This window comes from Peromyscus californicus, unplaced genomic scaffold (genome assembly GCF_007827085.1).
Source record: "Peromyscus californicus insignis strain IS unplaced genomic scaffold, ASM782708v3 Scaffold_4__1_contigs__length_199733344, whole genome shotgun sequence".
Classification (NCBI taxonomy): Eukaryota; Metazoa; Chordata; class Mammalia; order Rodentia; family Cricetidae; genus Peromyscus; species Peromyscus californicus.
In genome coordinates this window covers 54,870,406-54,896,516 of record NW_026294562.1, presented here as the reverse complement: position 1 = coordinate 54,896,516, position 26,111 = coordinate 54,870,406, and the positions used below count along the sequence as shown (strand labels likewise).

Below are 26,111 nucleotides of genomic sequence, written 5' to 3'. Positions count from 1 at the left end.
ATCAAAAGAGCTTCATTTTTCTTTATAACATTAAATTGTTATAAACTTGAATGTATTCCAAAACTAACAAAAAATTTTATATGGTGGAGCTCAGCAAGAATTTTGATTTTGTTTCAATTTTTCAAAAAAAACATTGCCCCAAGAAAGTAAGTTTAAAATGAAATGGCTTTTCAACAAGCAGTCAGGAGACAAACCATCCATCAGAGGGCTCTGTGTAAAAATGTTTATTTTTACTAATGTTTTGAATACAGGAACTAGAGATGGGAGGAGGGGGCCTCAACTTTGCATAAAACAATAGTTAGGGCCTGCCCACAGCCAAGAAGGCCATTCCAGAGTGTCCTGGCATGGACTGTCCCCTCCTACTTAATGTCAGTGTCACTAAGCAGGAAACAGAAAAATCAGGGTGTGAACACCTTACCAGCTGCTAGCTAGCGTGCAAGGAAAGGGGACCTCCCTGTGCCCGAGAGCCAGGATACACAGGCAGGAGGCAGAGGCTCCTGACTCAGTTAAGGGCAGGTGGCTGAATGCCCAGGTCCAGGAAGAACGAAAAGGGGATTTTGGAGGTAGGCTTTATCGAGTTAAAAAACAGGCACATTATCCAACTTCTCCTTGTGGCCCCCAAGCTGCTGGCACAGGCCCCGACATTGTCCCTCTCCCCACAAAACCAAAAGGAATAAGGAAGGAGGCAGAAGACGTTAAGTTCTGAGGATAGGAAATGCCTGGATTGCCAGAGACCACCTGTGAGTGAACCAGCCAAGCACAGAAGGACAGGTGAAGCTGCTTGTCTCTGTGGGACTGGGCAGGGCAGGGCAGGACAGGACACGGCCAGGAGGTGCCTGAGACCATCCCAGTTCAAGCACAGGACCCCATGTAGCATGACAGAGGACATAGGACTGCTTTGGCAGAGGCAAAGTGAAGCAGAACAAGGGGTATGAAAAGGTCCTAGTAAGTGCCATCTCAGCCTGATCACTCCAGCTGCTCCCAGCAAAGGCTGGGCCTGGCTTACCCCTGGGGCTTTTGGAAACCGGAAGGGGGACTAGGCCAGCTTGAAATAAGTGAGCTGCCCTCATATTCCTTCTCAGAGGACCCCATTTGAACCCTGTGATTACCAGGGACTTGGGCCCAAGGCAAGCAGAGTGAATGCACTTCTTGGAGAGCAGAGAGAAGTTGGGCCCACAGGTCAGCCCTGGGGCAGCGTGCTGCTCCTTACTCCCTGAGGGCTCGGGGCCAGAGGCAGCCAGAGTTGCCACCTCCCTGTGCTGTTGCCAAAGGCAGGTCGGCAGGACTACCAGAGTGAAAGAAGAAGAGGGGTATGAAAACCAAGGTAGAGGAGAGCAACAGCCTTAGATGTGTGGGGAGCTGGGCGGCACATCAGGAGTTGTTCTGGTTCTGGTAGATGGATGCTTTCTCCTTCAGCAGATCCAGACACAGGTGGCAGCTCCAACTTCCTACAGAGAAGTAGAGTGGTCAGGGTGGATCCCATAAGATCCCCATCTGCTGTCTTCCCACTCTCCCCATCTCTCCCCAGGCAGAACAGGGCAAGTTCTGTAGCAGCAGCTTCATGGTTATCCTGAGCTGAAGGAACCGCTTAGTCTTCAAAGCTATGAAAGCTGAACTGGAGAGATGGCTCAGCAGTTAAGAGGACCTGGGTTCAGTTCCCGGCACACGCGTGGAGACTCACAACCATCCCTAACTCCAGTTATCAGGGACCTCCAAGGGCACCAATCCTTCATCTAGTGCAGTGACATACATGCAGACAAAATACTCACACATACACTAAAAATAAAAACATCTAAACAATAAACACACAAAAATCATTCTCAGCCCAGCGGTGGTGGCACACACCTTTAATCCCAGCACTTGGGAGGCAGAGGCAGGCGGATCTCAGTGAGTTCGAGAACAGCCTGGGCTACAGAGCGAGTTCCAGGACGGCCAGGGCTGTTATACAGAGAAACCCCGTCTCAAAAAAATCAAAAATACAAAAACAAAAATCATTCTTCATGGAGATAAAGGCAACTGTGAGTGAGAGAACAGTGCCCAAACAGATGTTCAGACTATCTTGTCACATCAATGACCCTGGGACTCACAGGACAGTCTGGGCAGACACATGTTCTTTTTTTTTGTAACTCACTAAGTTTATTTATTTATGGGGAGGGCATGTGCCATACATAGCATGCATTATGAAAGTCAGTTCTGTCGTTCTTCCAAAAGTTTTGGGTTGAACTTAGATTGTCCAGGCTTGGTGGCAAGTGCCTTTACCTGCTGAGCCATCTTGCCAGCCTAGACACAAGTTTTGTTTTTTTTCGGAACAGGGTTTCTCTGTGTACAGCTCTGGCTGTCCTGGAACTCACTCTGTAGACTAGGCTGGCCTTAAACTCACAGAGATCTAACTGCTTCTGCCTCCTGAGTGCTGGGATTAAAGGTGTGCGCCACCACCACCCAGGGCAAAACTAGTTTTTCATTTGTTTTGTTTTTTTTTGGGGGGGGGGTTTCGAGACAGGGTTTCTCTGTGTAGTTTTGATGCCTGTCCTGGATCTTGCTCTGTAGACCAGGCTGGCCTCGAACTCACTGAGATCTGCCTGGCTCTGCCTTCCAGTGCTGGGGTTAAAGGCGTGCGCCCCCACTACCCGGCAAAATTAGTTCTTAATGATTAAAATTTATAAGCATAATTTTATGTATGTGGTTTGGACAGTACTCCATGGGAAATATCGTTTATTAGCTCCCCAAAGACACATGGTTCTACCAAGACTAACCCAGCTGCTCTAGAGGCTAAAGCAGGAGGGTTATAAGTTCAAGGTACCTGTACCTGGGCTACAGAGCTAGCTCAAGGCTAGCTTAGGCAACTTAGTGAGACCCTAACAAGTGTGGGGACAGTGAGATGGCTCAGAGCCTGGGGATTTGAGTTTGATTCCAAGAACCCATGATGAAAGCAGACCTGACTTCTTTGTTTTCCAAGACAGGGTTTCTCTGTGTAATAGCCCTGGCTGTCCTGGAACTCACTTTGTAGACCAGGCTGGCCTCGAACTCACTGAGATCGACCTGCCTCTGCCTCCCAAGTGCCACCACCGCCCGGCTCCAGACCTGACTTCTAAATGTTGTCCTCTGACCTCCACACAAGTGCTGTGGCTCAACTGCAACAGACTCTTGATGATTTTCTGTTTAAGAGTTGGAGATAGAAGGATATAGCTCAGTGGGAGGGGATCTGGCCAGCACGAACTAGGCCCTGAGTTCTAGCTCTACTACTACTACTATAAAAATAAATAAATAAATAAAATAAAAGAGCCGGGCGGTGGTGGCGCACGCCTTTAATCCCAGCACTGGGAGGCAGAGACAGGCGGATCTCTGTGAGTTCCAGGCCAGCCTGGGCTACAGAGTGAGTTCCAGGACAGGCTCCAAAGCTACACAGAGAAACCCTGTCTCACAAAAAAAAAAAAAAAGGCAAATGAAAGAAAACAAGCAAAACAAAACAATAACCCAAAAGTGTAAGGCCAATATGCTAGGATTGGTAAGGGTTCCAACAAAGAGACAAACAGAATGTTATATATTTAAGCTTTATGAGCCACATAGTCTTCTATCTTCATGTTCCTTTAAAAACTCCCTTTAAAATGTAAAAAAGTCACTGTTGGCTTGCAAGCTATGTAAACTGACATAGATGTGACACAGCTAGATGTGGCCCATAATGCACATCCTGCCAATCATGACCCACAGAAGGCCTCTGGTGCTCCGGGGAGGAAAGTGCTTGACCTGCAGCTCTCCACTCCCCCAGGGTCTCACAGAACGTCAACAGGAAAGCCCGTGCGCCATCGGTGCAAGTTTTGTCTATAAGGTGTATTTGATGGTTAAACAAAAGTGAGACACTCCTTCTTTCAAAGCTGATTTGGAAATGGGGCAGTCGGTATAGCAGTGTGCACCCCTGCAGCTGTTAAAGTACTCACCAGCTTTGCTAGTGGCCCCGTTCCCTGCAGTCTGACCTACAAGTCAGCTGCTGCAAACAGTAAACTACTTCTCTACCTGAAGGCGGGCTCTTATCTGTGCACAGTAGAGCTACTGCGTACTTGGGCCCTCCTAGACAAGCTGAGTTCCCTTGCAGTGGTTCACACCCTTCCTAATGTTGAGAGCCTTTAATACAGTTCCTCACGTTGTAGTGACCTCCACAACCCTAAAATTATTCCATCGCTACTTTATAACTGTAATTTTGCTACTGTTATCAGTTGTAACATAAATATCTGACACTCAGGATATCCAATATGTGACAAATGTGGAGTTGAGACCCACAGGTTGAGAACCACTGCCGTAGAGGCAGGAGCTAGGCAAAGCAACACAGTTTGAGGGACTTGTGGGAAAGAACCACTCCTTGATGCCACCACTGGTGTTGGTGTAGCGCTTCTATGCTGTGGAACTAACTTGGTACACTGTAAATATGTACTGCTCTCATTGTTAATAAAAGCTGATTGGTCAATAGCTGGGCAGGAGAAGACATTGGCTGAGACAGAGAGAATGCTGGAAGAAGGGCGGATTCTGGAGTCTCAACAGACTCAGAGGAAGCAGGAGATAAACATGTCATGCTAATAAAGGTACCGCCATGTGACAGAATGAAAATAAGGAATATGGGTTAATTTAAAATGGAGAAATTACCTAGTAATAAGCCTGAGCTATCGACTGAACGTAAGTAATCTTAAGTCTTTGTGTTAGTGATTTGGGAGCAGGTGGTTGGGACAGGGAAACTCCACCTATACTTCCATGAACTTGGAGCATTACTAAAGTAAACCACTAACGATGAGAAAGATAATCCAGGCTCCAGGGTCAACCCCCTTCCAAAGGAGGAAGAGAGGAAAGAAACACTCCATCCGAGTGGGAGAGCAACAACGGAAATGTCATGTCAGATGAGCTGTCAACTGCATTTCTGGACTATCTGAAGGAAGACAGCTTCTCCTGGTGACTGTTCTCTGCTCAGCATACATAGTTCATGCTCATGTTGGTAATTTTCTGTATCTTTAAGTATCACTAATGACAAAGTGCAAACATTAAGTTCTTTAAACTAAAATGCTAGGCCGGACAGTGGTGATGCACATCTTTAATCCCAGCGCCTGGGAGGTGGAGGCACGCATATCTCTGTGAGTTCAAGGCCAGCCTGGGCTACAGAACAAGTTCCAGAACAGCCAGGGCTACACAGAGAAACCCTGTCTCAAAAAAACAAAAACAAAACAAACAAACAAAAAAACCACAAAATAAACAAAAACAACAACAAACAAATAAAATAAAACACTAGGGAAGTGTACTGAACTGAGCCAAAGCAAAGACCTTGCTTTCAGTGTTGTCAGAGACCCTCAGTATTTACAGTTCAGGAGTTACTATTTTTTTTTTTAATTCCACAACACTTTATTATGAAATCTATGCTGTTGGGTATAAGAATGCTGAGACCCAGACAATTACAGATCTATAACAAGTCACAAATTTCACTGTCAATGTTTTATATGGGTGTTATGGATCTTTCTGAGATAAAATATTTTGAAGTAGATCTGGGCCACTTACCTTCAGGAGGCTCAGACATGGATGGGGTGAGACAGTACATGTGGTAGCCACGGTCACAGTCATCACAGAAAAGCAGCTGGTCCTGCAGAAGGCAAGGAGAAAGAACAGGGGTCCAACAGCTTATGTACCTAAGTTATGATACTGCTGCTACTTCCAGGAGGGACTGGTAGCTACTAAGAACAGATGTAGGATCTGTCCATCTCAACCTATCCGGATTCTAACTGGTCACAAAGCCTACTATTTCCCTACAATCTCTTCTCTACAAAGCTGCTTGAAAATATAAGACAGAACATATCAACCCCCTGATAAAGGTGTGATAACATCTCCAAGGTCTAAGCACAGGGGTGGAGCTCAGCAGCAAGCTCATGCTTATTGTGCACCAGGATTCCTCACTGCCCACAAAAGGACCCAAGACCCCACAGATCAAACAATGCCCACCTCTCTGATCCACCTCCCCAACACAGGAAGGATCTAGTGGGTAGCAATGGCCTCGTTACAGCCAACTTGCCTACCTTAAGGTCTCTGCACTGGCTATACCTTCTTGGAAATACACTCACTCCATACCTTCTTGGACTGGCTCTTTGTATTATCAAAACTCCAACACCAACTCATTTCCTCCAAAAGCAAATCTAACTAGAAACCTCCCTCAGTCTCCAGTTAACTTTTGGCTCATTCATCATTAGTTTCATTTTCTTCAAGACATATCATACAAAACTCTGTTACCCCAAGTACACAGTTCTATGACAGCATGGTCCTCTCTGTCTTATTTAGGGACTCGAGAGCCAAAGACACTGACGGTTGGTGCTCAAGAAAGAGATTTTTTTTAAACAAGTGTGAAGTTCCCAGGGAGAGGTTAGGGAGGCGTATGTGGGGAGGCCCTTGCTCGCTCTGAGAGAAAGCCTGCTGTGGAGGGGCTGAGAGGGCGCGGCACGCACATCATTCTCCGAGGTGCCGCAGAGGTTGCAGCACTTGCACTCGATGCACTGCCAGCGGTAGGTCTTCACAGCTGCCATCATCACAGGGGTGAACTGCAGGCAGGACGGATGCCCTGTGGAGGAGGGGAGTCACACAGGTGGCTGGACGCCGGGTGGGGAGTGGGTAAGGGAGGCTGCCTGCCTGACAGCACTGAAGCAAGCAGGCCAAGAGTTGTTTCCTGGGCACTGAACGCAGCCCGCTCTTTGAGACTGGAGGTACCTGAGCGGCCACAGTCAGAACAGGACACCAGCTCCTCAGGCTGCCCTGTCTTCTTGTTGATTTTTGAGTCCCCCAGGCAGAAGTCACAGTAGTTGTTGGGCAGGGCTAATCCATCAGGTCCTTTCTTGGCTACAGCGGAAAAAGAAAGGAATTACCCACATTCCCTACAAGGACGGTTTTTATAACCAAGTTGGCTCCTCTCCAGTTCGCCCACCCTGACACCCCAGCTTACATTTCTGTTCCTCAGACCTCTGGGAAACAGGAGTGGGTGGTTGAGAGTCTTCTTTGTCCTCTCCTTCCTCCTCAGCCAGGTGGGAATGGGCATAGTGGTAACTGAGGCCAGGTCGGTTCTTGTAGCGTTTTCCACAAACTGGGTGGAAGAAGATTGTAGAGAAATGTTAGGACACGAAGGTGCTACTTCCCCAACTCTGACAAGCCACAAAGCACGCTCTAAGGCCCATGGAAAACACCTCTGTCCCTAGTATCTCTAATCTGGGACAAGCCTTAGTGATGGCCCCTTCCCCTTAGCCGAGAGCATCAGGCCCTAGACTTTTCCAGTTTCTAGGATTCTCCTCCCTCCCTAAAACACAACCTCACGGCTACTAATATTTTTCTACGTTGGCTTTTGGAAGGACTCAGCCCATGCTGTAACAACTTGCCCTCGAAATAGCAACTGTCTGGGAGCTCCAGGTCAGGAAAGTTCTATGGTCTTGCCTTATGGCAAAAGGGGGAAAGGTAACAAGGAGACATCAGACTCTTTTTTTATGTAAATGTGGCACGCTCATGCCACCCCATGTATACCATGAAGCCAATCCAAAATGAACAGACAAAGGGCTGAGAGTGGGTCTCTTGGGGAACACCTACCAACTGAGCAGCCAGGATTAACTGTCCCCCAAAAATCTGAAATACATTCCCATACTAGTGTCCTGCCCAGCCCCTGCCAAGCAGCAAGGAAAGAAAGATTCATGGCATCTTATCTTGAGTGATGACACCAAGAGGGGCAAGGGGGCCAGCAGGAAGGAATGAGGAGGATGGGAGGAGGTGGTGGTATGATGGTGGCAACATTAGCTGACCACCCGGTGTCTGTTCTGGGGAGCATCAGATGAATCTACTCATAATGGGTTCTGTTAAGACTCTGGAGCTACCCCACACACTAGGCCATGTGGCTATAGGAGTAAGTCTATGGGAGACAAGCAATGGTAAAGACAGCCGCTAGGACTCTGAGAGTGGAATGCAATAGGGGTTCCACAGTACTACCGTCATACCGTTGCAGAGATTCCAAAGCTAGCATCACAGGAGTGAGAAAGGCAGGAGGAACAAGGGGAGAGGGAAAGGGACAGGAAAACCACAAGTCTGAAAAGTTGAGAGAGCTACCTCTCTGGGGCGCTTTCGAGGTATGCTTTTGTTTGAAACTATCTGAAAGACAGAAAGAAAAGTCATGAGAAGAAGGCCTTGGTACAATTTAGACAGGGCAGCAGCAGCAAGAAAACAGAGCGAGTGAGAGAGAACCCCAGCAGCGGCACTACAGGCTGGAGGCACGGAAGTCGGGTGAGCCAAAGCAAAGGGAAAGAGGACAGACACTGACCCCCTGGGCTGGCCCCCTGTGCCCTGCCTTGATGGGTCAGCAGATCTGGATGCTGCCCACTGTGAGGCCAACCCTGTCTGCTGGTGAGTTCCCTCAGCCCCCCACCCCAGGAGCCACAGAAATCTCTCCCATAGCATGCAGGTCCCACCCACTGTGAAGCAAAAGCCAGGGCTTCTCAGAGGTTGGCAGGCAGGACAAGAACCCAGGCTTATTTTTACCATTCAGTGCAAGAACATGACCCCCTTACTCTCACATCCAGAGCAGTAGCTGGGTCCAAGGCAAGAACTACCCACCCCTCAGGAGGCACTCACTGTCACAGGCATAGGGCTTATCCCGGTCCTCCAGGATGGAAGCATCCAGTTTCTTCCGGGCACTGCTCACACCCTTACTCTGCCAAGAACAGCAAAAAGATGATGCCATTACTAAGGTGTCTAGGCCAGAAGAGAAAGGCAACCACAAGAAATAAAGCCTGACCTCCCTGGAGCGGCCTGCTACATGCTTCAGGCAGCGCACGCTCCTCACCTTGGATTTCCCCTTTCCCCGACGCTTTGGAGTGTCTTCTTCATAGTCCTCATCATCAAGGTCATCTAGGAAGTCATCGGGTTCAAGGATCCGCTGAGTGGACCACAAGATAGGAATGAGCAGAAGTCAAATGCACCCAAAAGCTCCCTCATGACGTAGAATTAGCCAGCTGGAATTACCCAGAAGCCTCTCCAGGGTTCAACCCCACCCATGATCTCTCTTCACCTTACAATCCCACTCCTGACCCTGCAGTGCCTTCTTTCCTGAGCCTCTTCAAGTCACTTTCCCCATCTCTGTCTCCATAAAGCTGCCCTAGTACCCCAGGCAGTCATGCTCTGTCTTGCCTGCTCTGCTTCCAATACTCATGTCCTAGTTTAAATGAGTTTTGCTGCTTACTTGTGTGACCTTGAGGGAAGTTTTAACTGCTTTGCTTCTGCCTCCCTGTCCGTGAAATGGGAACCATAGGACCTACCTCATAAGGCTGTACAGGAGGAAGCATATGGAAAAACTTAGCACAGTACCTGCCTTATCTGTAACTCTTCTCATCTTTAAACTTAGCATTAACCTTCCAGTTGACAGGTGTGAACCAGGTGTGCTTCCCCTATGTAACACCAGGCACTACATTCTCTAACAAAACCCTTGTTTGAAAGAGAATGAGTGAGCGAGCCTGTCCTGAGAAGAGGGAAGGAGTGTAAAAGACCAGACAGCAGCAGGGCCGGTGGCTGGGAGAGCCACAGGACTGCAGGGCAGTCCCAGCTTCTGGTTCAGCTGTTTTTATTTTTTGTGCTGGTGCTTACACACCAACAAGTGTTCTACTATGGATCTTCATCAGTTTTGCTAACTGGGTGCACCCTCTCACCCATAAAGAAGAGGCTGGTCCTTATCAAAATCCTCTGGCCATTGGGATAATATACCTTCCGTGCTCGACTGTTGGTAACAGGAAACTCGCCCAGGCTGTCATCATCAACACGGGGATCTGGAGCACCTCGTTTCTCCAGGGGGTCAGTACGCAACAGAGCCTCTAAACTGCTACCATCCTGAGAAATAAGCCCCTCTTTCTTCAGGGTCTGGTCTGTGTCTGCAACAAACCAGGATGAAGCAAACTCAGAAGGGCTGAAGCTGAGCCTACACCATGTGGGGCCAAGTCTACGTCAGTCACTAATGTCTGTTCTACAGGAACCAAGGGGTCTTGGCTCCGCCAGCACTGGAGTTCAGCTATTTACCTCTCTTCCTAACACAGTGAGTTCTTTGAAGATGACATCATACCTCATTTACTTTAGGATGTGCGAGAGCTGACACAGCCTAGGAATAGCAGGTGATCAGCAAGCCTCTTGTTGTGAAACAGACCATGGCCCTGCTTAGGAAGTGGGCCCCTTACTTGGTTTATTTATTTACTCTTGATTATTTTCTTTGGTTTTGTGCAGATGTGTGGTATATGTCTATATGGTGTATGAACACGTATGGGTACACGTTTGAGGTTACTGGGTGTCCTGCTCTATCACACTCCGCCTTATTCTCTTGGAGTTTCTCACTGAACCTTGAATTAGGCTGGCAGCTAGCAAGCCCCAGCTCTGTACTCTATAGTTCTGGGATTACAGGAACTTGTTGACCACAACAGCTTTTTATATGAATGCTAGATTAGAATTTAGGGTCTGGTATTCACACGGGAAGCACTGGGACATCTCTCAAGCCTCTATTATTTTGAGATAATTTCATGTTTGTTTTTTTGAGACAGGGTTTCTCTGTGTAGCCCTGGCTGTCCTGAACTCTCTGTGGAACAGGCTGGCCTTGAACTTACAGAGATCTGACTGCCTCTGCCTCCCGAGTGTTAATTTCATGTTTCTTATTTTGAGGCTGTCATGTAGCCCAGGCTGGCCTCAAACTCCATCCGTATGTGGCAGAGAATGACCTTGAATTTCTGATCCTCCTGCCTCAACCTCTTTAATGCTGTGACTATGTAGGGACACACAACCACGTTCAGTTTATGCAAAGCTGGAGATCAAACCCAGGGTCCTGTGCATGGTGGGTGAGCGCTCTAGCAACGGAGCTACAACATCTTCAGCCCCTACCTGGTTTAATAGACGGAAAGGAAAGCCTAGGATCCTCAGGTGGGTGGGCTCGACGCTTTTTCCGCCAGCGCCGGGCAGGGTAGGAGTACAACTGTCCAGAGGCCAATCCTGTGGAAGGAAAAAAAAAAGCAATCAAACCCTAATCCAGCCCTAGAAAATGACAGCTACTATTCTGTGGATGAGAACTCTGTTGAGCTCTAGAGCAAGGGAATGATACAGTGCAGAGCCTGGGTTGGGAGTGATACTCCACGGAAAAGAAAGACAGATGTGAACTTTAGTGTATAGCTAATACTTAGTTTTCTGGAAGACACACCTGTTTCAGTGCTGTGGAATATTCCTTTACACTGTGTGAAGATGTGACACTGTGACTGGTTTAATAAAGAGCTAAACAGCCAATAGGGAGGAGGTATAGGCAGGACTTATGGACAGAGAGAGGATTTGGAGAAGAAGAAAGCAGTCACTAGCCAGATGGACAGGAAGCAGGATAAGCAGTACAGAGTAAAGGTAACCAAGACACGTAAAAGAACATAGATTAAAAGATGGGGTTAAGCCAGGCGGTGGTGGCGAATGCCTTTAATCCCAGCACTCAGGAGGCAGAGCCAGGCAGATCTCTGTGAGTTCGAAGCCAGCCTAGTCTACAGAGCGAGTTCCAGGGCAGGCTCCAAAGCTACACAGAGAAACCCTGTCTCGAAAAACCAAAAAGAAAAAAAAAAAGATGGGGTTAATTTAAGTTATAAGAACTAGTTAGGAACAAGCCTAAGCTAAGGTCAAGCTTTCATAATTGTCTGTGTTGTTTTTGAAAAATCCACCTACATATGGCGCCTAACGTCTGGCCACTCAAGGCTTGAAAAAACTTAAATTAAAAAAAAAAAAAAAAAAGCTTACAACACGGAATCAAATGCAGCTTCCTGGCAAGGCTTCATGGTGATCAAGGTGTCTTGGGTAGGCTTGGTGTACACAGACCACCTGAGCAGCCAGTGCCATGAGCCAGCTCCATGCACTACGCTGAGCCATGCCAATGGCTGACATAGCAGTTTAAGATTTGTCTCTGGCAACCAGAGAATGCTGCAGATGCTGTGTTTAAAAATGTGCACAGGCTTAAAAAAGAAAATGGGTGTAGACAGACACAGAAAAAAATAGCTATAAATAAGATAAAGTCTTTAAAGAGAGAATAAAATAATATAAAAAAGATAAGTCATGTAAAGATAGAAAATACACAGAGTCTGGATCCTATAAGATGTCTGGTTGACTTTAAATTTTTTGATTGCTGATGAGTGAACAACAGCTGCTGAGAGACATTAGATTATGAAAACTGCTAAGTTAAACCAACCTACATATTTTAAAAATGTTTTAACTGGCCAGGCAGTGGTGGCACATGCCTTTAACCCCAGCACTCGGGAGGTAGAGGCAGGCAGATCTCTTGTGAGTTCAAGGCCAGCCTGGGCTACAAAGGGAGTTCCAGGACAGGCACTAAAACTACACAGAGAAACCCTGTCTCAAAAAAACAAAACAAACAAAAAAGTTTTAACTTCAAAATGGAAGTCAAAAAATGTTTGGTTGAGGACAAGGTTATGCTTTTGTTTCCACAGAAAATGAAAGGGTATGGATTCATTAAAGGTTAAAGAGGATCAGGTTTGATCATGGGAGAACACCCCCACCCCCACCCCCGGCTACATACATAAAGAAATAAACCTAGAAAAATTATACGTGACGTATATTTTACCTGCTCAAACATAAAACAAAAAATCATCTTTAGCTGGCTTGTGTATAACACACAGTCCATACTTGTATTAATAGAGATATGAAAACAGGTGGCCCAGGAGACCCAGCCTCTCAGAGCGCCTCTGTTACAGTTTCCTCAGAATTCTGCATCCAGAACAGCTTCAAGGATGCTGGCTGAGATGGTCCAGCCTCACAGACTACTCCAGCCAGATATCAGATAGGCTCTTAATTTTCCCATTACACCGAGACTAGACAACAGCTAGCTCTCCCAGGACTTAACCATTATCTCAATTATCTCAGGTTCCCTAAACATGTCATCACTCCCAAACAACAGGAAGCAGTCTAGAAAACATGACGTCCACATTCCCAAGAGGTGAGGTGGGTGGTTTTGGGTCATTCAGTGTAAGGTTAGAGATGTTTGTCATCATTTGCGGGGTCAGTTACAAGTTGTTACTGGTCATGGTCAAAAAGAAAGCTAAACAAAGGAGATTAGATTCAAGAATCTCTCTCTCTCTCTCTCTTTTTTGGTTTTTCGAGACAGGGTTTCTCTGTGTAGCTTTGCGCCTTTCCTGGAACTCACTCTGTAGTCCAGGCTGGCCTCGAACTCACAGAGATCCACCTGCCTCTGCCTCCCAAGTGCTGGGATTAAAGGCGTGTGCCACCATCACTGGCTGCTGCTGCTTCTTCTTTTTTTTTTTTTTAAGATTTATTTATTATGTATACAGTGTTCTGCTTGCATGTATGCCTGTAGGCCAGAAGAGGGCACCAGATCTTATTACAGATGGTTGTGAGCCACCATGTGGTTGCTGGGAATTAAACTCAGGACCTCTGGAAGAGCAGCCAGTGTCCTTAACCTCTGAGCCATCTCTCCAGCCCCCTCAAGGATCTTTTTCTAAAAGAAAAAAGGGGAGATATAGTACAGAAATGATGGTATAAAAGGGTGGATTGTTGAGTCTACTTTTAAAAAACCACTAGTCAAATATTTTACATTAGTATGGATTTTCATATATTGATCCAAATTTAAGGTTATTTTTGTTATACTGTATATATGTTTCTACTCTGTTTAAGGTATTTTACCTATGCAGCTCATTTTTTTTTTTTTTTTAAAGATTTATTTATTTATTATGTATACAGGAGAGGGTGCCAGATCTCATTACAGATGGTTGTGAGCCACCATGTGGGTGCTGGGAATTGAACTCAGGACCTCTGGAAGAGCAGTCGGTGCTCTTAACCTCTGAGCCATCTCTCCAGCCCCAATGCAGCTCATTTTAAAAGGTTATGCAAAGTTTTAGCCTTTGAAAGCTATTTAGGATATTAAAGAAATACAGGTTAGTAGTTAGTCATCTATAACAGTCAATTATAGTCATGACAAATATAGTCATGTTAGGTATATTTTCAAGGTCAAACAGAAATATATTTTAGATAGGTGATCTTTTTTTTTTTTTTTTTTAAGAAATCATTTTTTTTATTTGCTTTTACATTATGTGCTTTGGTGTTTTGCCTGCGTGTATGTCTGTGTGAAGGTTCCATATTCCCTAGGACTGGGGACACAGTTTACAACTGGCATGTGGATGCTGGGAATTGAACCTGGGTCCACTGGAAGAACAGAACAATGCTCTTGACCACTGAGCCATCTCTCCCGCTTAGATAGGTGATCTTTAAACACTTCAAAGACCTACAGAATATGGCAATTAAACTGTTTTTATAACATAAGGCTTTTCATGAAGTGAGACACATATTGGCAGTAATTTACTTCAATAAAGGATGATGGGCATCGAAGAACCTCCACATGGAGTTTGCTTTCTTTGTGGCAAAAGCTAGGCATTTTGGCAAGAAACTGCCCTTGCCTCAAACTGCTGACAGAATGTTGTCCAAACTGGACAAGCAGGACATAAAAGAAGCTAACTAACAAACTTTGCCAAGACAAGGTATGACAGTCCTTCAAAATTTCTGCTTCACAAAAAAAAGTCTGTCAGACATTCTAGTCCCATAGGCCAAAGATGGATGCCCTAATGTTAGAGAGGAACATTGGAGAGACAGTCCAGGCAGCCAGATGTCTCTGTCACATCTTAGTTTTGGAAGTTGCTTGCTCTGTACTTCCTGTTTACTCAAGTAATATTTTATCCTTCTTGAGTCTCTGATGGGGATTGAAGACTAGATAAAGTTTTACAGTTTTCCTTGTTACCAAATTCAGAAAAGAAACATAAAAGATGTAAAATTTTTAAGGTTGAAAAACATAAAACCTTAAGGTTTTTTTTATCTAAAAAGATGTTCTAAGGTCTGAAAGGATATTGTTAGGATGGTAATACAAGTTATGACAAAAAACGGTTTAGGTATAAAACTCTGGACTAAGATAGGATAGATAATGGAGTATTTTCTCTAAATTTGCCAAATGCAAATGGACTGGACATTGTAAATGTAATTCTTACCTGATAATTGTTCTTATTGTATATAGTTTTACATGGTTAGAGTTAAAACTTTTCCTTTTTATTTAGACAAAAAAGTGGAAATGTGGAATATTCCTTTATACTGTGTGAACGAGTGTCACTGTGATTGGCTCAATAGAATGCTAAACAGCCAATAGCTAGGCAAGATGTATAGGTGGGACTTCTGAACAGAGACAGGACTCAGAGAAGAAAGCAGAGTCAGCAGCCAGATGGAGAGGAGGCAGGATGGGCAGTACAAAGCAAAGTAACCGAGCCACGTAAAAGAATGTAGATTAAACCGGGCGGTAGTGGAGCATGCCTTTAATCCCAGCACTCGGGAGGCAGAGCCAGGTGGATCTCTGTGAGTTCCAGGACAGCCAGGGCTGTTACACGGAGAAACCCTGTCTTGTAAGTAAACAAACAAACAAATACTAGTTAGGAACAAGCCTAAGCTAAGGCTGAGTTTTCATAATTAATAAGTCTCTGTGTTGTTTTTTGTGAGATGGTGGCCCGAAGAAAAATCTACCTACACCTGAGAGGCCTGAAGACAAAGGTGCTGCTGCTTCATCCTCCCCACTTCTCACAAGACCCATCCATCTCCCAGAGTGAGCAGCAGAGGACCTCACGCTCCCCCACCTCCTAAGTGAAAAGGAGACTTCCTCGTGCTCCTGCGCCACTTTCCTGAAGCTGCAACCTTACCTGGTCCCCGGTGTCGCTTTTCCATCCAGATATAACAATTGCTCTGGGCTACTCCAGTCTGTGAGTCCAAGAAAGGCAGGCGCACACTGCGCTCAGCACAGAGGCGGGCGTTGTAATTGTGGCACTGTTCCATGGCATCTTTGTAGTACTGCTCCCCAAGGCTGCAGGAAGACAAGACATACAAGTGTGGGGTGTCAAGTCATCCCTCTTCCCTGTCAACTACTTCTCTAGAAGGCTCAGGAGTCTGGGAGACTCTCTCTTCTGATATTCATCTCCTTTTCTGCCTCAGGAGGCATAAAGAACCTTCACTATGCCATTACATGAGGAAAGACAAGTTACCATGAGCTGGGCCACAGCCCTGCATAATAAATAATAAACAATCACTGTAACACATGATTTATGATGTATATAATCAGACATAAGCCTTTTTAAATATTTTTGTTCTGTTTTGAGACAAGGTCTCTCATTCTGCAGCCCAGGTACTAAACTCATGGAAATCCCTCTACCTCAGCCTCCCAAGTCAAACTTAAATTTTAATCCACAGAGTGAAAAAGGATCAAGGAAATAGCTCTGTGGTAAAGTGCTTGCTCGCCCACACAAGGCTCTGGATTCAATCCCCAGTATCAGGGGAGGGAAGAATAGGGAAGAAATGAATTGTTCTTTCTGTGGTTTCCACGTGTCCAACTCATGCTAGTTAATATGTTGCTTCTCTTAACCTCAGTATCCTGAGCTGCAGACATTACTGTAGATATTAACCACCTCTAACAAATATGGAAAACAAGATCTAGAAGACTCACAAGACTTCTAGCAAACTAGATCCATCCCACAAAATGCTATTCAGTTCTAAAAAATGAAGCTTTTACTAGATATGGTGGTACACACCTCTAATAGAAAGACTTATGCAAACATATTACCCTGACTTCAAGGCCAGTTGAGCTGATTAGTGAAACTCTGCCTTAAAACCCAAACTAGCCACCTATGGTGGTACACACCTGTAATTCTAGCATATGGGAGGTGTAAGCAAAAGTCATCCTCAGCTAGACAGCAGCAAGTTCAAGGACAGCCTGAACTAAAACTAAAAAAACTAAAACAAAACAAAACAAAAAAACAATAAAACTATTATTGAGCTGGGCTTAGTAGTACACACCTTAAATCCCAGTGCTCAGTAGGTAGAGGCAGGAGGATCTCTGTGAATTTGAGGCCAGCCTGGTCTACAGAGCAAAAAGTTCTAGGCCAGCCAGAGTTACATGATGCAACAATTTCTATTTAAAAAAAAAAGATGGCTCAGCAGTTAAAAACACTGTTCTTATAGAGGGTCTGGGTTTGGCTCCCAGCATCCATATAGTGGTTCACAACTATCCATTAACTCCAGTTACAGGGAATCTAATTCCATCTTCTGATCCCTGAGGTACCAGGCACACATGCAATACACATGCATAAAGGCTAAACATTCATACAAATAGAATAAATTTAAAAAGTTAAATGTTCTTCATGTATAAACAATCCAAAGGTAATTAGGGGTAAAAGAAGAGCGCTGTGCTGAAAGATGTCACAGGATATGATCATCATGTATCCACAGGTGAGCAAGGATTTGCAGTGTTCCAGGGAGAGAAATTCTCCAAGTCCCTCAAAGCTTCTACAAAGCACCAGTACTAACAGAAAGAAAGCCTGTTTATACTAAAAGGCCCACTTCAGGCCCTTCCTAACTGCCACACAGCTGACACCCCGAATCTTCTGGCCCTGGAAGATCCAATCTGAAATCTGAAGGGGATTCCCTAAGTACTTTAAGAAAATAGGAAACTGCAAGCATGTCCAATGACCCAACATTGTTTTGGTAAAGGAGTGTAAATTAACAGTAAGGACTTGTATTTATAATCAATCAATCAACCTTTTTGTTGTTATTCTGGGGTTCAAACTCAGGACCTCCCAAATGCTAGGTGTAATCTACCACTGAGTTATACCCCAGCCAAATATTCAATTTTCTTTTAAAAGCAAAGGCTTGTGTAGCTCATACCGGACTCAAACCCAGTATGCAGTCAATGATGACCTTGTATTTCTGATCTTCCTGCCTCTTTCTGCCCAGTGCTGAGGTTACAGGCATGCACCACCACATCTGGTTTTATGTGGTGCTAGAGAATCAAATCAGGATCACTTGTATGCTAAGCAAGTACTCTACCAATTGAGTTATATCCCCAGCCTTCAATCAACCTTAAAAAACGGACATACTGAGGGCAGAGGAGACTTCTTTCCCACAGCATCCCCATTACCCATGAAGACTAGAAGTCTAGATCACATCAGGATGGATTTGAGAATAAAAAGACTGGTGTAGCTACAGTTACCACATAGACACAGACACGCAATTAACCTATGTGGACCTCCACTCCTCTCCTACAGATTGGGGCAGTTAGACTAGATGAGCTCTGACCTACCAGGATTCTGATGGAGATAGTAAGGGTAAGGAGACATGAAAAGCAGGAGGGAGTAAGTCTCTGTGGCTAATACCTACAACCAAAGCTATGTCAACAAGCCCTGATGTAGCGTCTGATGGGGACTCTCACTGAGCAGTCACAATAGACCACTGCACAGCTTAGCTTGTTCCCAGCAAACGAAAAGGACACACACCACACACAGCAACACTGCAAGTACAGCCTGACTCAATTCAGTGAGCTGTAATGACTGTAATTAAGGTACGAATGTTGGAGAGCACAGCACAGAGAGTGAGCAGGCTCACATTTGCTCGCCTTTAGGAGGCAGCCACGTCCCGACCACACAGGAAAATTGGATAAACAAGGCTGAGGGCAGCAGCTCCTTTGTTTCTGCTGATGGGAATTGATACTGACACTGGAAGTCAAACGGAAGGAAGGACCAGCCCAGTGGGGCTAAGGCTGTAAAGCCAGAGCAAGGAGGCTGGAGGAGGCTTGGAAGAACGACTGAGATGTCCAGTCAGGGCTCTTGCAGGTTAGGTGGGACTCTAGAAAGTGGAACAAGTGGTCTAGCAGGTAAGATGCCAGAAATAAAACCTGTGTGTGTGTGTTAAGAGAGCAAAAGAGGAGAGTACACTTATATATTCAAGGCTCCTGTGGCAAAAAATTTCAAGCTTCTGTTATTTATGGATCTTATTTTATTTACCTGACTCATAAAGTTTTAAAAGTAGTTAGCAGCCATGGTTATTTGAGACTAGTATTTATCCTAATAAGACCACTATAAAGACTATTTCAAACATGACATCATATTTGAGAAAAAGATCATTAAAATGGAAAAGTCTTCTCACAGGACAAAATGAAAGAAAAGATGAGCTAGTGGTCTTGTCCTCAATGTGTGATGTCAGCTGTCAGAAGACTTAAGCACACTATAAAAAAAAAAAAAAAAAAGCACCAGAAAAACATCTTTCCTGGGTGAGAATGGTGGGGGAATAAAAGCCCCATCTGTAAAGGGAAAGTTCTGAGGAGGCATGTAATAGTGGTGGTCCACAGTCTCCTTCACTTAACTGGGGAGAAGCAAGCTAGTACCTCACTGACACTCAGGAACCAGCGGCTGGTTAAAGAGGAACGGGCAGCCAGCACTTAAAAAACTACACCAATGGGTTGGCAACTCCATTTTCTGGAAGACCAACTTTCAACATGAAGAGCTCCTTTAACATGTAATTCTGAAAACCTAGGCAAGCACATTCCTCTAGAACAGTAAGATTTCCAGGGTAAAAGCTGTGATTCCTTTTTTCACAGGAAACTTGTGTAAACCCCCTCCCACCTTCCACTGGAGTAGGGGAAGTCAACAAAGAAAAAGGCAGGGTAACAAAGAACTAACATCTGAGTCCAGAAGGAGAACTATAAAAATGTTAAATCAACAGCTTCATTTCTAAATTGAGGGAAATGTCATCCTGAAGAGAGCTGGGGAAACTGGAGTGGGCAGATTAGAAAGAAAGATAATAGTGTTGGGAGGAGGGGTGGTTGAAAGAAGCAGCAGGATAAAGCCAAAAGCAAGTAAAAAAAAAAAAAAAAAAGCCACAAGAGAAGGCACTTAGCTTAATGGAAGTGGGAAAGCATTTTCGAAGAAAAGAGCTCCAAGCAGGGGGGGGGGGGGAGGGAGAGCAACTTAACCTTAAAGCGGGGGAGGGCTCTTGGGATGACTGGGACTCAGCCCACGACAAAGACAGAAAGAAGCTATCAAAGTCCCCCCGAATATTTCCCAAACCTTTACTTCGTCGTCCAGAATCCAAAAGCTTTGACTGGACAGCTGAACACTTCAATTTTTCTACCCTTATATCACGCCCAACATGGCCATTAAAGGAAGAGAAGGTCAGTCATTCTTAAGTCTAACGGGCATCACCATGCCATTCCAAAACTCGCTGGGATTCTTCTTCAAGGAGGAAGGAGGATGAGCCGCATCAAAACCCCAAACATCTCTAACTCACGGGAAGCGACTAACAGGCCAGTCCCCATGCCCAGCGTTTCCCAACAACCGTTAACTTCAGCTCTGCTCGAAATCTACCCGCACAATGGCATCTAGGGTACAGAGAACGCCCACCTAGGGGCTCCTGCGGACTAGGAGGCCACCGGGTTCCGGTCCAGTTCCCCACTCCCCGAAGTTCCTTCCTTCTGCATCTACTCTTGGACCAATTCTTTCCAAGAACACTTTCAGTCTCCGGTAACCCGGATTTCCCGGTTAATGTCACCGGACTGCTCAAGTCTTAGGATCCCAGCAGGAGCCGCGGAGCCGGTAGCCCCGGGGAGGGCGGTGGGCGGGGAAGGGACCGCGACCTCCAGGGGCCGTCCGGCCTCCGCTGGCTCCGCGAAACTGACGCGCCTTCGGAGACGGGCCGGGAACCGTGAGCCTCTCGCTCGCAGCCCGCAGCTCCGCTCGGGGCTCGGTCCGCGAGGAGGACGCCCGTCGGGGGCTCCCGTGTGCCCCCCTCCCGGCCTCCACAAGTTTCCAAAAGAAGCCCAGCGTCTTCTCCGGAGTCTTCTGTTGCCCTCCCTACCAGGAGTCGGTACAGCAAGGACTCCCCGGGCATTTCCTCCTCTCTGTCTTGTCTCTCCCCGCACCTCCCTCTCTACTCCTAGGCCCCTTTACAAGACCTCTGGTCCGGGAGAGAGAGAAAAAAAAAAAAAAAAAGACCACTCACAGCTTCACTACATTCTCCACCACAGCCGCCATCTTCCCTGCTCCTCTCCCTCAGGCTGGGAGGCCCGAAGCCTGCAACGCGCAGGCGCTAAGCCTACTCAGGGCACTCGGTCCTCAACACTCTGCGCAGGCGCAACTCCAGGGTGCGCGCGCACGGCCCCACGAGCGCGAGAGCCGGGGAACAAGCGTGAAGGAGCCCAGTGCGCAGGCGCGACTGGGGAGGCAGGCTCCCTCGCCTTCTCGGTGTAGAGGACCCGCCTCCTCCGTTTAGCGGAGCCTGGGAGAGGAGGTCTGGCGTGGCTGGAGAGTGAGAAAGGTCGGTGGAAAGGCTACGGAGATGGGCTAGGAGACCAGTGCCCTGCCTCCCTGTGAGCCACGTGGTTGACTCACAGGGAGGGACAGTTGGGTAGTGAAAGGGCAGAGGGGTACCCAGTCCACCGGGTACCTGTGTTCCCAAACACCGGCCCGTTTGAAGTGAACGCCCCGAGTAAGGATGTTCTTTGGCCCGACTCTCGCGTTCTGACAGTTACCATACCTTCCTGTCAGGAAACCTGGTCCCTGAATTTCACTGGTACCTACCTCTTCTCTCTTGCGAGCTACTCTTAAAATTAAAAATTAAAAAAAAAAATGCTTTCCTTTGGTGTGTATGCCTCTCTGTGTGTGCGTGCATGTGCCGTGGCACGTGTGTGGGAGCCAGAGAGCGATTTGCAGGAGTCGGTTCTTTCCTTCCACTTTGTGGGTTTGGGGGATGGCCGTCAGGTTGTCGGGCTTGGCGGCAAGTCTGACAGCTCACCAGTCCTTTGCTGGTTATTCCTAAACACATTCACCGCATTGAAAATTTCCGTTGGTGTGACTGCCCCTCTCGGTTCTATACCGTTTATTTCTCCTTCAGTATCGAGTTACCTAAATCCATAAACAAGCATGTTCCCGCCCCCCCGCACCCGACTTCCTTAAGCCCATCTGCATTCCATTTCCACCCCGTTTCTTTTCACTCTTTCAAAGGAGATGTTTCATTCGTATTCTGTACTGTCTTGTTTCTAAGGCTCTCTTCTTACTGAGTGTTTTTGTTCCTACCAGACCTTTTGAAACAGTGCCTACCAAAGTCACTGTGACGTTTGTTTCAATAGTTTTAGAGATCTACTCTCTGTCCACATTGGGCCTGCCAACCCATATGGACCATCGATTGTCGCCTCCCTGTCCCACTGCACCTGCAATTCTTTCTTCCCTTGTCTTAGTCAGGGTTTCTGTTGCTGTGACAAAGCACAGGACCAAAAAACAAGTTGGGGAGGAAAGGTGTTTTGTTTTTTTTTGGTTGTTGTTTTTTATTATTTGGCTTACACTTCAGTATTGCTGTTCATTATCAAAGGAAGTCAGGATAGGAACTCATACAGGGCAGGATCCTGGTGGCAGGAGCTGAGACAGAAGCCATAGAGGGGTGCTGCTTACTGGCTTGCTTTGCATGACTTGCTCAGCCTGCCCTCTTATGGAACCCAGGACTACCAGCCCAGAGATGGTACCACTGCACTATGGGCTGGTCCCTCCCCCATTGATCACCAATTGAGAAAATGCCTCACAGCTGGATTTTTTTTTTTTTTTTGCGTTGTAACTTGGCTTTTTTTTTTTTTTTTTTTTTTTTTTTAATGCCGAATGCTGTTTATTGAAGGAGGGAGGAGGTCTTGAATACAGGCTTACAGCACAATGGGAGAACCCTGGAGGGCAGAAGCTTGCTACCGATGTTTTACACAGCTGGATCTTATAGAGGCATTTCCTCAACTGAGACTCCTTCCTCTCTGATGACTCTAGCTTGTGTCAAGTTGACACATAAAACTAGCCAGTACATCCCCCTTCCATTCAACCTCTGCCCCAGTCCTCAGAGCTTTGTCCTTGTCGGTTTCTGTGGTGATATATTGTGTACCTACCTAATAAAATTTGCCTGAGGATCAAAGAGTAGAACAAGCCACTAGATTAAACATAGATGCCCGGCAGTGGGGGCACACACCTTTAATCCGTCTGGATCTCTGTGAGTTCAAAGCCACCGTGGACTACATGAGATCAAGTCAGTCCAGGAGAGAAACAGCCAGGCAGTGGGAGCACACACCTTTAATCCGTCTGGATCTCTGTGAGTTCAAAGCCACCATGGACTACATGAGATCAAGTCAGTCCAGGAGAGAAACAGCCAGGCAGTGGTGGCACACACCTTTAATCCCAGCATGTGGGAAGTCACACGCCTTCAATCTCAGCACTAGGAAGTAATATGGTGGGTGGAGAAAGTGTATAAAGCGTGAGGAGACAGGAACGAAAGCTTTTTAGGCTGAGGAAGCCCTTTCGGCTGGAGCTCTTTCAGGCTGAGGAGTTGGTGAGGTGAGAGGTGGTGGCTGTGGCAGCCCTGCTTCTTTGATCTTTCAGCTTTTATCCCAGCTCCAGGTTTTTTACTAAAAGACATTTAGAATTTCATGCTACAGGTTTCTCTGCCGTTCATTGTTCTCCAGTTCCCAGCTCAGTTATTTTGATACTTTAGAATCAGTACATGTTTTGTCATCACTGTGCTCACCTTAAAGTCATCTTGGGCAGGTGAGAGTCTTGAAGCGGTTCCTATCGTTTATCCTGCACCAGCATCCAACTTCCAGGTTAGGTGCCAGCAGCCTGGAAGGAAAACTCAGGAAATACCACCACCACCACCACCACCCCCCACCACCCCCACCACCACCCACCACCCCACACACACACACACACACACACACACACACACACACACACACACACACACGCAAAGATGGAGAGTCATAGAAAAAGACCTCTGTAAGAGTGTTGACCTCTGGCTTGTACGTGCACACCACACACATACAAACACTCAAAAGAAGCCGGGCAGTGGTGGCGCACACCTTTAATCCCAGCACTTGGGAGGCAGAGGCAGGTGGATCTCTGTAAGTTCAAGACCAGCCTGGTCAATAGAGCAAGTTCCAGGACAGCCAGGGCTACCCAGAGAAACCCTGTCTTGAAAAACAAAACAACAACAACAAAAATACTCAAAATCTGGGCATAGCAGTACATAACTATAATCCCAGCATTTAGGAGGCAGGAGGATGCCACAAGCTCAAGACCTACCTGGTCTACATAAGTTCCAGGCCACCAGGGCTACACAGAAAACCTAAAAGACAATAGTAACAACGAAAGTCTCCAGAGCCTACATAAAGGCTCAGAACTGTCTGTAACTCCAGCTCTAGGATCCAATGCTCTTTTTTGACCTACCATGGGCACCCTGGCTTAATGGGACCCCAAGGCTTCCATCTGGCTACTAGCTCCATGGAATGTCAGCTGCAGGCACTGGCAGAGCCTGTGAAGGTGCAGAGTGCAGGAAGCTAAGAGCTGTTACACTTTCTCACCTGCAGCCTCAGTGCTGAGGTAGTCTCTCTTTTGTTTGGGGGCGGGGTAGGGTGAGGGGAGCAAGAGAGCACCTTCCTTACATCCTTACTCATCCAGCCTCACTCTAGACCTAAGCTGAGTCTAGAGGAGCCCCTGGAAGAGGAGATTCTTGTCTTGGGTTCCCAGAACCCTGTGTCATACACCAGCCACATGTGGGGCTGCCATGGCAGAGTGGTGACCCGAGGCTTTAGACACCTCCTTACATTGAGGTAGCTGGGGGTAGAAGTAAGGACCTTCCCTCTTTAGCTTGTACTATGCCCCTCAAATACCATAATCAAAAGGAAGTCCCAGAGTACAAAGAGGCATTATTGTACAACCAACAATGTCAAGTGTCCCTATGGGACACTGTCTTTTTAAATTTTTTTTTGTATTTTGTTTTGGTTTTGGTTTTTGAGACAGAGTCTCAAGTCGGGCGGTGGTGGCCCATGCCTTTAATCCCAGCACTCAGGTGGCAGAAACAGCCAGATCTCTGTGAGTTCAAGGCCAGCTTGGTCTACAGAACAGGCTCCAAAACTATACAGAGAAACCCTGTCTTGAAAAAAACAAACAAAAAGATGTGTGTGTGTGTGTGTGTGTGTGTGTGTAAATGTATTCCATATGTGTCCTCTGGAAGAGCAGCAAATACTCTTAACCACTGAGATCTCTCCAGCCCTCAGGTGCAATTTTTTTTTTAATTTTTAAACTTTATGTTTTGTTTGCAGACGTGTCTGCACCACATGTGTGCTTGGTGCCAGGGGACGCCAGAAGAGGGCATCAGATCTCCGGGAACTGAAGTTATAAATGATTTTGAGCTGCCCTGGGGGTTCTGGGAATTGAACCCTGGCCCTCTGGAAGAGCAGCCAGTTCTCTTAGCCATCTTTCTAGTTCCCTGCAATTTTTTGAAAGTATGTTATATCCATGGTTGGCTGAACTCATGAATGTGGAACCCATGGGTACACAGGGCCAATTGTATATTGCATCTTTCTTTTCGTTAGGAAATGCAAAGTCTTATTTTCACATCCACAAGTGCAGAAGTTCTGTCCATTTTTATGTCCATTCTCTTACTAGTTCATCTCAATCTTTTGCAGTGTAAAAATTATGTTATAGCATTAATTGAAGGACAGAGATGTAGCTCAATTGGTAGAGTGCCAACCTAGCATACAAGAAGTCCTGGGTTCGATGCACTGAATCCAGGTTCTCTGTAAGAACAGCCAACATTCTTATCTACTGAGCCATCTCTCCAGCCCCTTCCAGCCCCTCCCTGCCAAACACCTAAATCAATGTCCACTATCCACCATTGATACTTGGTTTGTGTGGTAGTTAATCTTGGTGGCCAACTCAATAAGATCAGAATCATCATGGAAATACTCTGGAGGTGTCTGTGAAGGAGTTTTTAGATCTAGTTAATGGCAGTGAAAAACCCACCCCAAGTGTTGGTGGCACCATCCAATGGGCTGGGGTTCAGGATTGAATAAAAGAGAAAGTGAGTACCCACATTCATTGCTTTTTGTTTCCTGACTGTGGACACAAGGTGAGCAGCTGCCTCAAGCTCCTGCTCTCATGACTTCCTCTCCATGATGGACTGGACTGTACCTGGGAACTGAGAACTGAGATAAACCTTCTGAAGCTGTTTGTATCAGGTATTTTGTCAAAGTAACCACTGAGATTATTCTTGTTTCATTTCCACTGTGGGTGCAGACTTAAGCACAACCTCCCAAAGGAAAGACCCAGCCTCTATGAAATCTTCTAGGGTCGGGCTTTTCTCATGTGAGCCCACTGTTTATAGAGACTGGCCCACCTTTGGAAGGAAACCTGGAACAAGGGTACAGGATGCTCAGC

General features: G+C 46.3%; 1 protein-coding gene across 2 annotated transcripts; it reads right to left on the bottom strand.

The window, feature by feature from the left end:
* Window positions 1-209: 209 nt before the first annotated feature.
* Dpf2 (double PHD fingers 2) lies at window positions 210-21,000 on the bottom strand. Of its 2 annotated transcripts, XM_052763412.1 has the most exons (12): window positions 20,872-20,999; window positions 15,750-15,910; window positions 10,903-11,010; window positions 9,748-9,911; window positions 8,834-8,926; window positions 8,623-8,701; window positions 8,101-8,142; window positions 6,959-7,096; window positions 6,727-6,855; window positions 6,468-6,580; window positions 5,533-5,614; window positions 210-1,448 (listed from the first exon to the last, which is right to left on the bottom strand). In XM_052763412.1, exons 1-12 carry the CDS (start codon window positions 20,901-20,903, stop codon window positions 1,372-1,374), a joined length of 1,218 nt encoding a protein of 405 aa, XP_052619372.1. In that variant the 5' UTR covers window positions 20,904-20,999; the 3' UTR covers window positions 210-1,371. The 2 variants fall into 2 exon arrangements, with proteins under 2 accessions (XP_052619372.1, XP_052619373.1); XM_052763413.1 differs by lacking the exon at window positions 8,101-8,142 and having other exon boundaries at window positions 20,872-21,000.
* Between the last annotated feature and the right edge of the window lie 5,111 nt (window positions 21,001-26,111).